The sequence below is a fragment of the Diabrotica virgifera genome, chromosome 7, assembly GCF_917563875.1.
Source record: "Diabrotica virgifera virgifera chromosome 7, PGI_DIABVI_V3a".
In the NCBI taxonomy this organism is placed as follows: Eukaryota; Metazoa; Arthropoda; class Insecta; order Coleoptera; family Chrysomelidae; genus Diabrotica; species Diabrotica virgifera.
In genome coordinates this window covers 163,425,865-163,438,825 of record NC_065449.1, presented here as the reverse complement: position 1 = coordinate 163,438,825, position 12,961 = coordinate 163,425,865, and the positions used below count along the sequence as shown (strand labels likewise).

General features: G+C 33.8%; 1 protein-coding gene across 1 annotated transcript in view; it reads left to right on the top strand.

Annotated features, from left to right (window-relative positions):
• LOC126888840 (phosphoglucomutase) overlaps positions 1–10,800 on the top strand; it is a 106,323-nt gene extending 95,523 nt beyond the window's left edge. The window contains exons 9-11 of the mRNA XM_050657265.1: positions 657–797; positions 2,206–2,389; positions 10,273–10,800. Of these exons, the coding sequence (XP_050513222.1) occupies positions 657–797; positions 2,206–2,389; positions 10,273–10,491 (544 nt within the window). The 3' untranslated portion in view covers positions 10,492–10,800. The remainder of the gene's footprint in view (positions 1–656; positions 798–2,205; positions 2,390–10,272) is intronic.
• Positions 10,801–12,961: the final 2,161 nt, after the last annotated feature.

Here is a 12,961-nt window from a genome sequence, read left to right as displayed (position 1 = left end):
TGCAAAATTTTTCATCAAATTATCACGGAAAAGGATAAAATGTTAGCTTTTTTCTAGCGGCGCGACTGCTCCCGGGTTAAGCTATCCCTATGTTTTTAATAATTAAGCAGATTGCATATAAATAATTGAACTTCGAAAATTGTCCAAGAAAAACGATCAATATTGATTTCACGAGCAAACAATACCTAATCTAATAATTTTTATAATCAATTCCAATTTTGCTTTTGTACACCCTGTATTTTAACATCTTGAAATCGTCGTTCTATTGCGATGAATTTTGTTTATCCACCATCTTCTTTGACGACGGCGTTTTTCATTTCTTTTTAAAACATTAAATAATTATTTCTACTGACAAGGCATAATGCTGTCACCGCGATAACCTCCACATCTTCCATCGTTGTGAGTCGTTCGGTAAATGAGTTGAGGGCATTGGTGAGGACTGATGTGAACACTTTACTCTCGTGGATATCGTATTTCGGGAAATATTTCCGACAGCGGCAGGAGCAGTGGCAAAGGCCGAGTGTAAATCCGGCGTTAAAGCCGCTTCCGCGGTTTGTGTATACAATCAAGTCATTTAAATGGCTGCATTACTTAATATTTAGTTTATGAAACTATGAATTTAGTTTAGTAATAGTATTAATTAACTTTTATTTTAGAACTGGTTCTGACCATATTCGTGAAAAGGATGGCATTTGGGCTGTTTTGGCTTGGTTATCAGTGATTGAACAGAAAAATATGAGCGTAGAAGAAATCCTTAAAGAACACTGGAGTATATACGGAAGAAACTATTTTACTAGGTAACCTTTATTAGATATATTACGTATAAAACTTATCCTATGAATCACAATTGAATGGTTTATCTTAGAAACTAATTAAGCTCCAAAATATTAATTTTTGGAGAGAACAACTGAATTACTACAACAAAGGAATGATTTTAAAATGCTGTTATTTTGTTTTCTTTGCATACTCAATTGGGGTTTAATCCCATATATGTAATATAATATTTATATGTAGTCATGATGAAAAAAATATTGTGTCTTTACTGGTTTAACCAAAGAATATAGACGTGAGTAGAATGGTACTGCCATGTAACGTTTCAGTATAGGATTTTGTGTTCCCACTTAGTGGGTGCATAGACTTGACAACGACTACGGAGCTTACGCGATCTCACCACCGCCCGCACCGCGGCCGCAACATCCCTCGTCAACAAGCCTGCTTTGAAGTGACAAAATAAACGTGACCATCTGTATCATATAAAAGCTTCTCCTAGGAGAGTAATAAATTCTTTGGTTTAACTACAAACGATGTTAACAAAATACAAATTAATGCCACCTAAAGGTATAATTAATAAAAAAAAAACAATAAAATCCTTTATAAAAGGTATATATTTAAAATCCCTAAAAAGGGCTACATCACAGAACTAGTTTTCGATTGGTTGACCAATCATCATCAGTGCTTACGTGAAATTTACATGCTAACCACCAAGATATAGTAATACAAAAATATGTGGGTAAAAACCCTTTACAAGTAATCCGACAAGGAAACATCGGTTAAAAAAGTGAACTTAAGTATGGATGTTTAAAATATTCCATTACTACGCTCCAGGTAACATCTGAGCTATGGTTTGACTTGTTCACATGATGACAGTATGGCAGAAAGTTGCCATACTGTCATCATGTGAACTAGTAAAGTAAATAATATAGATTCATTCTCTCTCAAGGAGTCTGAATTAACCTACAGTGGAGAAAGTTTTCCAAGTGTAAGTAACGTAGACATAGTTAATTATTTAGCATTTTTATCGGACATTTTATAGCATTTAACCATTGTTTTTGTCTCTCAGATGATAACTTATTTAGTTCAGTTTTATGCTCAAAATGTAGCACTGATGGTAGACGATAAAACTAAACTTTATCACGAGTACTTCGCATTTCACACTTCAATACACCACAGAAATGAGGCATAGTATCTTTTTAAATTAATTTTTCCAGTGAAAATGTTAAATAAATCCTTGTACAAAAGAAAATTACAAAGTATCGTAACTAAAATGATCTAAAACACATTAGAACTAACAGAATAACATTTATGTTTGCCTCCCTGCGGCCATATTGACTTAATTTTGAGAGCATGTTGGAATGCCCTATTGTTGTAACCTAAATGATCTACTTTTAATATGAAATCATAGCTTCACATGCAATGTATTTTTAGGTACGATTATGAAGAATGCGAAAGTGACGCAGCGAATGACATGATGAAACATTTAGAAAACTTAATAGCAACAAATGCCTTGGTTGGTAAAGCATTTACAGCTGGCGGTAAATCCTACAAAGTCAGCAAGGCCGACAACTTTTCTTATGTAGATCCTATCGACAACAGCGTAACTAAAAATCAAGTAAGTACAATATTATTTATATCTACTTTATTTTCACATATTTTACTTTTAAACTCTTTTTATTCTCCAAACTCACGTATTGTTGTGAGTGGTTAAATTAAACCTTACCACCCAAATTCAAAAACAATGAAGAGCGGGAAAAGCCCTGGACCTGACATGCTTTCTATCGAAATAATAAAAATTATAGTTGAGCAGCACATCGATGTTTTACTTACACTCTTGAATTTATAGCTCAAGCTAAAAGACTGATGAACTTAGATCTCCATTTGTCTCCCCAAAAGAAAACGCAAGAGAATACGGCGATTACTGCACCATTAGCTTAATGTCCCATGTGCTAAAGTGGATCACTAAAAGTCATCCACAACTTAATATATTAGATATAGACAAGGCGAAAACGGCGGGTTCGTTAAAAAAATATTCCCATAAGATTTTTTTTGCATAATCACATTCGTGAGACATCCCAGAATAAGCTTCAAGAAGTCGCCCACGTGAAAAGTGGTCCAATTTTTTTTAACAATTTTTTTTAATCAAATTGCAAAAATTAATATTTTGGCCCGTACATATTTTTGTTAGGTTTTTTGAACCATTCTGGACAAAAAAGGTCTCTTTTAATTTTTCTCTAAAGTTGATCGTTTTCGAGTTATAAACAATTTAAAATTGAAAAAACGAAAAATTGCGATTTTCAAGGCTTAATAAATGGGTGGGTTGTGATTGCGCGCAGCGGTCAAATACCTCCTGGGGTACTGAAATTTACCTTTAAGAGGGTTGCTGTGATTGCGCGCAACGGAAGGATTAAGGCAGGTAAACAAAACGGTATATTGTGATTGCGCTCAGCGGTCAAATACCTCCTGGGGTACTCTACACTCTAATACCCGAAAGTTAGGTTTGGACCGAAGGGTTAGGTCTTCCTCCTTTGAAAATTGTACTGTATAATATATAATATATTAATTTTTTAATTAATTAATCAATATTATAATAGGGTATCCTCGTCTAATAAAGATTTCATAGATATACCTATGTTATTTTATTCATTCTTTCAAGTACCTAAACCTAATACATTTACATTACATTGGTTATTTTTGTATTACAAATAAAATAAATATCATACGGACAAAATCACGGGCTAGCAGTTCAGAACTCGATTACTGCGAACGCTCTTTTTTAAAGTGCGCATGCGAAGTAATCCTGGACAAGTACGGGATCGTTACCGCGAACGATACTAATGACATTTTGTAAATTCTTATTTGTTGAAGACAGCATAAATACAGATATCACAAATAAATATATAGTATTTCGAAAATGGAGTTTATGTTGAGCGAACGAGTCAGCAAATTAATTGTGATTAATAATTTTACGTTTCGTAAAGATAGGGTGCAATCTACGTGTACAAAATATCGGTGTACGAACAAATTGTGTAAAGCATCTATTAGAGTGGATCACAACGAAACTATTCTCTTAGAAAGTTTGAACGAGCACAACCACGATGGAAATGAAAATCTGAAAATCAAGGTAACATGTTTTAACAAAATTAATATAACAATATTAAATACAATGTTTGCGAAAAAAGTATCGCCATCTGTAGACGACAGAGGAAATACTGTGACTGTAGAGCAGGTTTTGAGATCGAAAGCCAGCTGTCCATAGATGCGAACTCTATAAATTAAATTCAAATCGACTTATTTATTATTTTTAATATTAAATACAGGTTTTATCGTTTGCGGTAGGTAGATATTTCTGATATCTACGAGTTTTTTTCTTATTACTAGTTTGTACTAATTACCATGTAAACACAAAGAAATATCACGGCACTTACCGATCTCGAAGAAAATTACTTCCACCATTTCCCAAAAATTTGGACGATGTTTTCGACGCTTTGGCTACAATTGAAATTAAAACTTCAATAAATGAAGACTTCCTGCTTTCGTTTAATAACGAGTTAGGAATAGTAATATTCAGTTGTGAAAAAAACTTACAATTTTTGTGTAGTGAAACAAAGTTTTTCTGTGATGGGACCTTCAACTACTGCACAAAATTCTTCACGCAGTTATTCACGATTCACGTGGTTCGTAATGGACATTATGTGCCATTAGTTTTTGCACTTATAAAAAATAAAAAGACAGAAGCTTATGAGCAAGTGTTCAGAACTGTAATATCTGCTTGTGATAGCAAGAATCTGACATTAAATCCCAGTGAAATTGTGTGTGATTTCGAAGAAGCTATTCACAAAGCAAGCCCAAACGTTTGGCCCCAGCTAAAGATAACTGGCTGCAGATTCCACATCAGCCAGGCTTGGCTGAGGAAAATACAGAATATTGGACTCAAAAGAGAGTATTTCGACAAGGACAGTGAGTTGGGGAAATGGTTACGCTGGTCTTTCGGCCTCATATATTTAGATAGTACCGATGTTTCGGAATGCTTCGTTGAAGAATTGATTGCTGAAGCCCCCAACGATACCCGTATAACGTCCTTCTGCGATTATTTAACGGAGAATTACATTTCTGAATCTGGAAGATTTCATCCAGAGATGTGGGCTTCATGTAGCCCAAGTCGAGAACGGACTACCAACGCCTGTGAATCTTTTCATAGCCATTTTAACAATAGTACATTGTTTACCGGGTAGGAAAAGCTTAACATTCCTGGACGACTGTGAAGATTGCTAAGTCGAGGCGCAAGCCGAGACTTAGCAACACAGAGTCCAGGAATGTGGCTTTTCCTACGAGGTAAACATACTATTTTTCCGCAAATCGTTTAAAATTCGACAGATATTGATTGATTTAAAAAAAAACGCGATAATTTTATTCCCAAATAAATGGTGCTTTGAAATTCCTAATAAAATTACTTGGGTTACTATGGAAACGTATTGAGGTTGAATTGTCAAACTTGACGCTTATAAATTTAATTGCTGGTGTTCTCGAAAGTAAAATGATAAGTGATGATGAAATTTCCATTCCTGGGACTCCTCCAGAGCTGGTTGAGGCAGTGAATACTGCTTCATTAGAATTATTGCCAAAGAAATCAAGAGAAAAGTACGAAAATGCATACAGACGTTTTATGGATTTATGTAGAACACTAACAACTGTACGGAAATATCATTTCCTTACAGTAAGGAAATGACATTTCCTTACAGTAAGGAAGTCCTGACTTTTTCTTCAAGAAATTTTGACAGGAATGTCAAAATTTCCTGGCGATTTGCGGAAAAATATTTTATTCTCCGCATCCTAATATTTTTGTATTTTTAAATGAATTAAAAAATGTTCAAGTAGGATCTTATGTGCAATTAAATGGCTTACATTTACAAAAAAAAATTAAAAATATTAATTATGAAAGAACATTAAAATATGTAACAAATTTGATAGAGAAATTTAAAAATAAAGAAATATCCAGAATAGAATTTGTTAAAACTATATGTTATAAGGCATGTTCAAATTAAATGTCTACATATGTACATTATTTAATACAATAAATATTAATTATAAAAGAAACACTATTTAGTTTTTTTTATCACAACTATTTCAATGTAGTATTCACTTGTTATTATCTTAATTTTTTAAAATTAGCAAAATTTCCGTTCAAAACGAATAAGAAGTAAATAAAACTTCCGTTTACTATAATTTACGACTTTGCGCGCAATCACAGCATACCTTTTTAAAGACGTGCGCGCAATTGCACCATTGGCTTAGACACCCTGTTGAGAACCCTGACCGCTGCGCGCAATTGCAGTCTGCCCTAATAAATTGGTTAAAAGTTATTATTATGAAAGTCAGAAAGTGACTAAATCAAAGTTTAAAGCCCCCTCTACAATATCCTGAAGAAATTTTTGTCATAATTTTATTACTAAGCTGTTATTTTTAAGTAATAATAATGAGCGCCAGCACGTATTAGGCGGCCGTCTATGGTGAGTGCGAGAGAGATGCCATTCCGGCAGTCCAATGGGGCATCTTACTCGCACTCACATTTACAGCCCCGTCAATACGCTCTTACGGCTTATTGTTAATAATTAAAAATAACAGCTTAGTAATAAATTAATGACACAAATTTCTTCAGGATCATGTAGGGAGGGCTTTAAACTTTGATTTAGTCACTTTCTGGCTTTCATAATAATAATTTTTAACCGAGTTATTAAGTCTTAAAAATGGCCATTTTTGCGTTTTTCAAATTATAAATTGCTTACAACTCAAAAACCATCAACTTCAGAGAAAAATTACAAGAGACCTTTTTTGTCCAGAATGGTCTAAAATTCTAAAAAACCTAAAAAAAATTGTCCAGACCAAAAATAATAATTTTTGCAATTTGATTAAAAAAATTGTTAAAAAAATTTGGACCACTTTTCTCGTGGGCGACTTCTTGAATTTTGGGTTGTATTACAAATGTGATTATGCAAAAAAATCTCATGGGAATATTTTTTCCAACGAACCCGCCGTTTTCGCCTTGTCTAATATAAACTGGGCAAAGACGTTAATAATACAAGAAGTTTCACAGAAGCCTAGGAATGCGTGAAGCTCCTTTTTCACTTAATATACTGAAAGAAAGGTGCCTGGACGTCAATCAAGATGTATATGCGTGTTTTATTCCCTATAATAAACCATTCGATAAAGTACGCCATGAACAATTAATGAATGTCCTGCATTCAAAGAAGATAGACTACAATGACCTCAGGATCATATCTAATTTATACTATAAGCAGCGAGCCAAAACCTATGTGTTAACGAACAGTTGTCAACAGGTGTGAGGAAAGTGACATTAAACGTGGGATCAGATATAGGGCTTTTCATTCACAGTCATTTGTTTCGAGGGTCTGTCATGTGTCACATAATATTAATATAGCTACGTCATACGTTATTGGCATATACCAATGATACAAACCAATGACGTATGATGTAGATATATTAATATTATGTGACATATGACAGAAGTTCGAAACAAATGACAATCGATGAAAAGCCCTATAGGTGCGTATTGTCACCAATCATATGTAATGCTTACTCAGAATAGATCCTAAGATCTTGAGTATGAAACGTTAGATATGTGGATAATACTGTCATCTTAGCCAAAAATATTGAGGATCGTCAGAGACTGGTGACTAGAATAGCGGAGTATGGAAAAGAAACAATGAATGTCAAAAAGACAAAATTTATGAGAATACCAAAAACTCAAAGAAACAATGAGTATCTTCTAATATAAACAGAACCAATGGCGAATGAGTGGACAAATATGTATATATTTGAACAGTGTTTAACTCTACAAATAATTACTTCCAGGAACAACAGAATCAACAAATCGGAATAGAAAAGGCTATAGCAAAGGACCCCGCAGAAAACCTTATGGGAAATGGCTCTCTGGCAAATTTGGGTTATGGTAGTCCTTGACATGTAGAACAAAAGACTCAATGGGCGCGTAGCTCCAAAAAATCATGGTTTTAAGATATAAGCCTCTGAAGTTATAGGTACAGTGAGGACGTTTGAGTTGGAATAAATTCATTTTCTCGAGAATGGGTGACTCTGGAGATAAATTACAAATCAGGTCGATTTTTATGTTTAAATTACAATATTTTGCCATATATATCATACTAGTGACGTCATCCGTCTAGGCGTGATGACGCAATACATGATTTTTTTAAATAAGAATAGGGGTCGTGTGATAGCTCATTTAAAAGGTTATTAAATTATCTATTCAATAATATAAACATTAACAATATTATTTATACAAGGTGGTGCTTTCTTCAAGTCAAACATAGTAATGCTGATCTATTATACTCTGCATCTGTACACCATCTTTCAGTACGAAGCCCATGTTGTTCATCTGCTAAACTTATCCTCTGATTTATTAGCTCTTGTAAAATTTTAGTTGTAAGTTTTAGGGTAGTGTTTATCAGGTTGATACCTTTGTAGTTTTCTGGCTGCTTTTTATCTCCTTTTTTGTATATTAGAATTAGTTCTCTCGTTCTCCATTTTTCCGATATTTTATTGGGTTTTTTTAATTTTGTAATTAATGTTGTTAATAATTGTTCTGTTATTGCTGCTCCAGAATATTTCAGTAATTCGTTTGGTATTCCGTCTTTACCTGCAGCTTTTGAAGTGTTTTTCGAACGTCCTGTGTACTTATATTAGTTTCGTTATTTGTGGTAATTTCTGGCGTTTCCTGTTCTAGCGTCATTTGTTCTTCCTCTGCATAGAGCTAAGATTGTAAAAAAAGTCTTCTACTACTAAACTGAATGGCTTCAGAGATATATTGGGTGCGTTCGGACGACCACAGCGGCTGGACAGCTGAGCCAGCGCACATACGTCGATTTAATGGATTTACTCGGCCAAAATTATTGTACAGCATATTTCTACTAAAACTGGTACAAATCAAAGAAAAATATTGTTTTTTAAAAATTGACTTGTATTTTTCATAGAAAAAATCAAAATTTAATATTAATACAAAATATGCAGGTTTTTACTTATACCTCAGTCGGTACCTGACATATCGGACTCAGTATTTGGGGTCACCCGGTAGGTAACAGCATTTTAATCATTTCAGAACAAAATGACCGTGGTTTGATCCTATTATGTACACGTTTCTTGCTTCTTAAAATTGTTAATAGCTGGTCAGAAGTTAAAAGAAGTTTAATTTCCTGTACGCAACTATGTATTTCCTTGCACTAGCTGGGATCTCTTTTGCATTCCTTTTTTCACGAGCCTGTAATGTCTGTGCTTCACGAACGATAGCTTCACCATCAAGCAAAGAACGTATTTCTTCTATTTTTCTTCTTTTCATCCTTTCACTGGAGTCCTCAAATAATTTAGGAAGCCGAACTGGTTCCATTTATTTGTTTTCTACAAGTTTTAAATGTTCCATTTAAAAAATCTTTATTTGCTTATAGAAATACCGCATCTTTTCGTGAGTCTTTAACCATTTCTCTATCATCGCCGTTTTAAAATATCGAAATCTTTGTTTTAAACTGATTTAATTATCAGATATAACAGTTCAATAAGTTAATTTCCAAATATTTTAATTTGTCCTCTAGATTAGGAAAATCTTGTAGCTCCATTTGGTCTCAGAGATATTTACGGAGTACTATTTTTAGGCCAGAGCAGTCACCAAATGTAGTTAAAACAAAAAAAATCGCAATTATATTTAAAACAAATATGTAGGTACTTTTATTTTTGTGACGTCATCCTATATAGCAAAATTAAAACCCCTGTATTTCTGGCATCCGTAGCTATCCGCACCTAAACTGTATGCCATTAATTAGCCAAATATATGCAATATGCTATGAAATAAATAGTATTGCTCGATCGGAGGCGATAATATAACTAAATGTCTTATAAACATAAAAATTAAACAAAAATGTCACTATAAAACGGCTTGTTTTTGACTCTCTAAAAATAATATAAAGTAACAGTAAACTTTCTAAAAATATTTTAAGAAATATTCATTCTTACCTAAATTATTCGATTCCATCACAATCACTTTGAAAAATAAGGTGAATATTGCAAAATGTCACAATTTTTAAAAAGTTGACTATTAAGCTAAGAGAACACAAATTCACTAACAGCTACATGCGCGCGCATCCGCACGTGCACACGTGCGCGGTGAATAGTTCTGGAGTGGGGATAGTAAGTTTTTGTTAAGACAAACCATCAGGTGTCTCTAGGACGTGTCTTGAATTTTTAACGCCACTTTTGAAATTTGACTTTTGGCCGGCTAATTATTTAAAATCAACCTATGTGCGCTGGAAGTCAGCCGCTGAGAGATTTACTAAGCTTTCCCTATCCGCGCTAGATACAACCACTCAGCCGATTTCTGCTGACAGTCAGCCGCTGTGGTCGTCCGAACGCAACCATTGCCATCTTGGCCTACTGTTCTTTATATTGTATTTAAATGTTTTATATTATTTTCAGGGTATCCGGATACTTTTCGACGATGGTTCAAGATTAATCTTCAGGTTGTCAGGTACAGGAAGCAGCGGCGCCACCATAAGAGTATACATTGATAGCTACGAAAAGAAGAACGTACTATCAGATGCACAAGAAATGCTAAAACCCTTGGTGGACGTCGGTTTGGAAATCTCCCAACTGAAGAAATTCACGGGTCGTGACGCTCCAACCGTCATTACATAATCATGTTACTACTTAAGAGAAAAAGAATAATAAGTTTAGGTGAAATTTTACAAAAATATTGTTTGTACTAGATTTTATTAGTTTTTTGTCACTTTTTTTCAAATATACATTATTATATTTTGTTACAATTTTGATGAAATTATATTGAAATGTTTTTATTCGTTGTTATTTTTTATGTTGAGAGATTTTTCAAAGTGTATCATTCCGGTGTAGCTTGAACATTTTGCATCTTGATACTGCCAATATCTCGCTTAAAGATAGTTTATTACACTTGTTGAAGTTGGCATCCAATAAAACATATTTAAGTAATTGTTATTTACTTTTATTCCTAGAAAATAATTAATATTCAAAATAGAAAATCCAATACATTAAATCGTGGTTAGACTAGTGATTCCCAAAGTGGTATATATCGACCCCCATGGGTCGATGAAAATCTGCAAGGGGTGTACGTGAGCGGAAATAAAAATTGGGGGTCTATGAAATGAAAATAGGGGTCAATGGCAAGAAAATTTAAAAAATGGCAAAAAACAGTAGGTATATTGATATAATTTGGTCATTTAAAAAATTACAAAAAAATATATTAATATAATTAATCGGGTCGGTCTAAAACTGCTTTCACTTGATCTCGGATAGACAAGGCAAGAATACTTGCCTTGAGGAAAAATCAAGACATTTTTTTTTTAAATTTTGTCTTTACATCTTATGTCTTGACTCGAGAAATTTCAAGTTCAAGATCTTGAAATTTCTTGATTACCAGTCCAGTGATTCCCCGGCAATCTTTTTATTGCGTTGCGTGCTAACACGACCTCCACTGCCACTGGCTCCGGACCCCGGGGAGTCCTGGTTCTGCATTTGTTTCCTGACGAATGCAAAATTGATGGATCACCCATGTTTCCCCAACTGTCATCAATACTACTAACTTCACGCGTAACTTTGATACGAGAATTTAAAAAAATATATATGCATTGAAATCCAGATCCCGTAGTTTTTCAAGCGTTAAAGTGAGTACAAAGACATACATGTGAATTTCAATGCATATTGTTTTTATAATTCTCGTATCAAAGTTACGCGTGAAGTTAGTCGTATTGATGACAGTTGGGAAACCTGGCGCTCCCAAAATTGATGTGTAGTTGCATTTTTCAAATAAGCATTTTGTATGCTTCGCACATTTCTAAACTTAACGGTTTAGGATTTCATAAAAGTTGTTGAACCCAATCGAAACATATAAATGATACTGAGTTACATAGGGACTCTCGCTGTGTCTAGGTACACGCTAACGTGTACGCAAATAAAAAAGTTAGGTACACGCGAAACGTCATCAAGTCAGCGACGTCACTATCAAATAAACACTAAACATATTAAAATAGCGTGTACAAAAATATACAGTCACTGCGCACGCTAAATAATGACGTCACTGGCTTGATGAAGTTTAATTCGCGTGTACCTAACTTTTTTATTTGCGTACACGTTAGCGTGTACCTAGACACAGCGTTCAACTCTCCTGTAAGTAAAATTAAATACCTCATCAAAAAAAATCAAAAGCTCAGAGCAATTGCAACTAACTTAACAGTGCTTGTAAGGCCATAAATTGTAAGATGACCACGCCAAAAGTAGATGTGCTTACAAGATGGCATTCGTCATTCGAGATGCTAACATGGGGTTTAAGTGTAAAAAATGATTTAACTATATTTTGCGACAACATAAAAAATCTAAATAATTGCAAAATATTAAATAAAGAATGGGTTCTGATCAATAATTTTTGTCAGTATCTGAGAAGCCTTAAAACACTTTCTTCAATACTCGAAGGGGAAAATAGTACACACTCCCATTTTTGGTAATTGGAATAAACTTACTTTTAGACAAACTGGAAATATGGGCTCATGAACTTGATAATAAAATTGACAAAGGCACTACCATGAGCAATTCATTTACGGCATTCAAGCTGCGAGAGCTATGATACTGGTACTTATATTATATTTTGATCTATTAAATATAATTCGTATCGAGCGCGTATCTTTTCGCTGTGATAACAACGATATCAGAAATTAAGACAAAAGAAAAATTAAGACAAAAGACACCAAAAAGAAAATTGGCAAAGGTATTATCGAAACACGAGAACTGGTAGTAATTACAAACAAATGCAGCCTGAAATTCCCATTAAAAGATGGTTTCATTCTGTATCAAATCGCCATTTCATAAGAGTTATAAATAGATTGAGATGTAATCATGCTCTTACCCCCCTTCATATGTACAGTTTGGGTCTCACAGAGTCACCTAACTGTGAGTGTGGAAAAGAAGGTGATCTACTACATATTCTCCTCGAATGTTCACATCAATCAGTAAATATAAACAAATTTTATGATAATCTTAATATATTAAAAATTCCACTTCCCGTCTAGCTGAACAATTTGATATTTTCTGAAGATATTAATATATTAAAAACAATTTACGAACATATCAAAAACTGTAA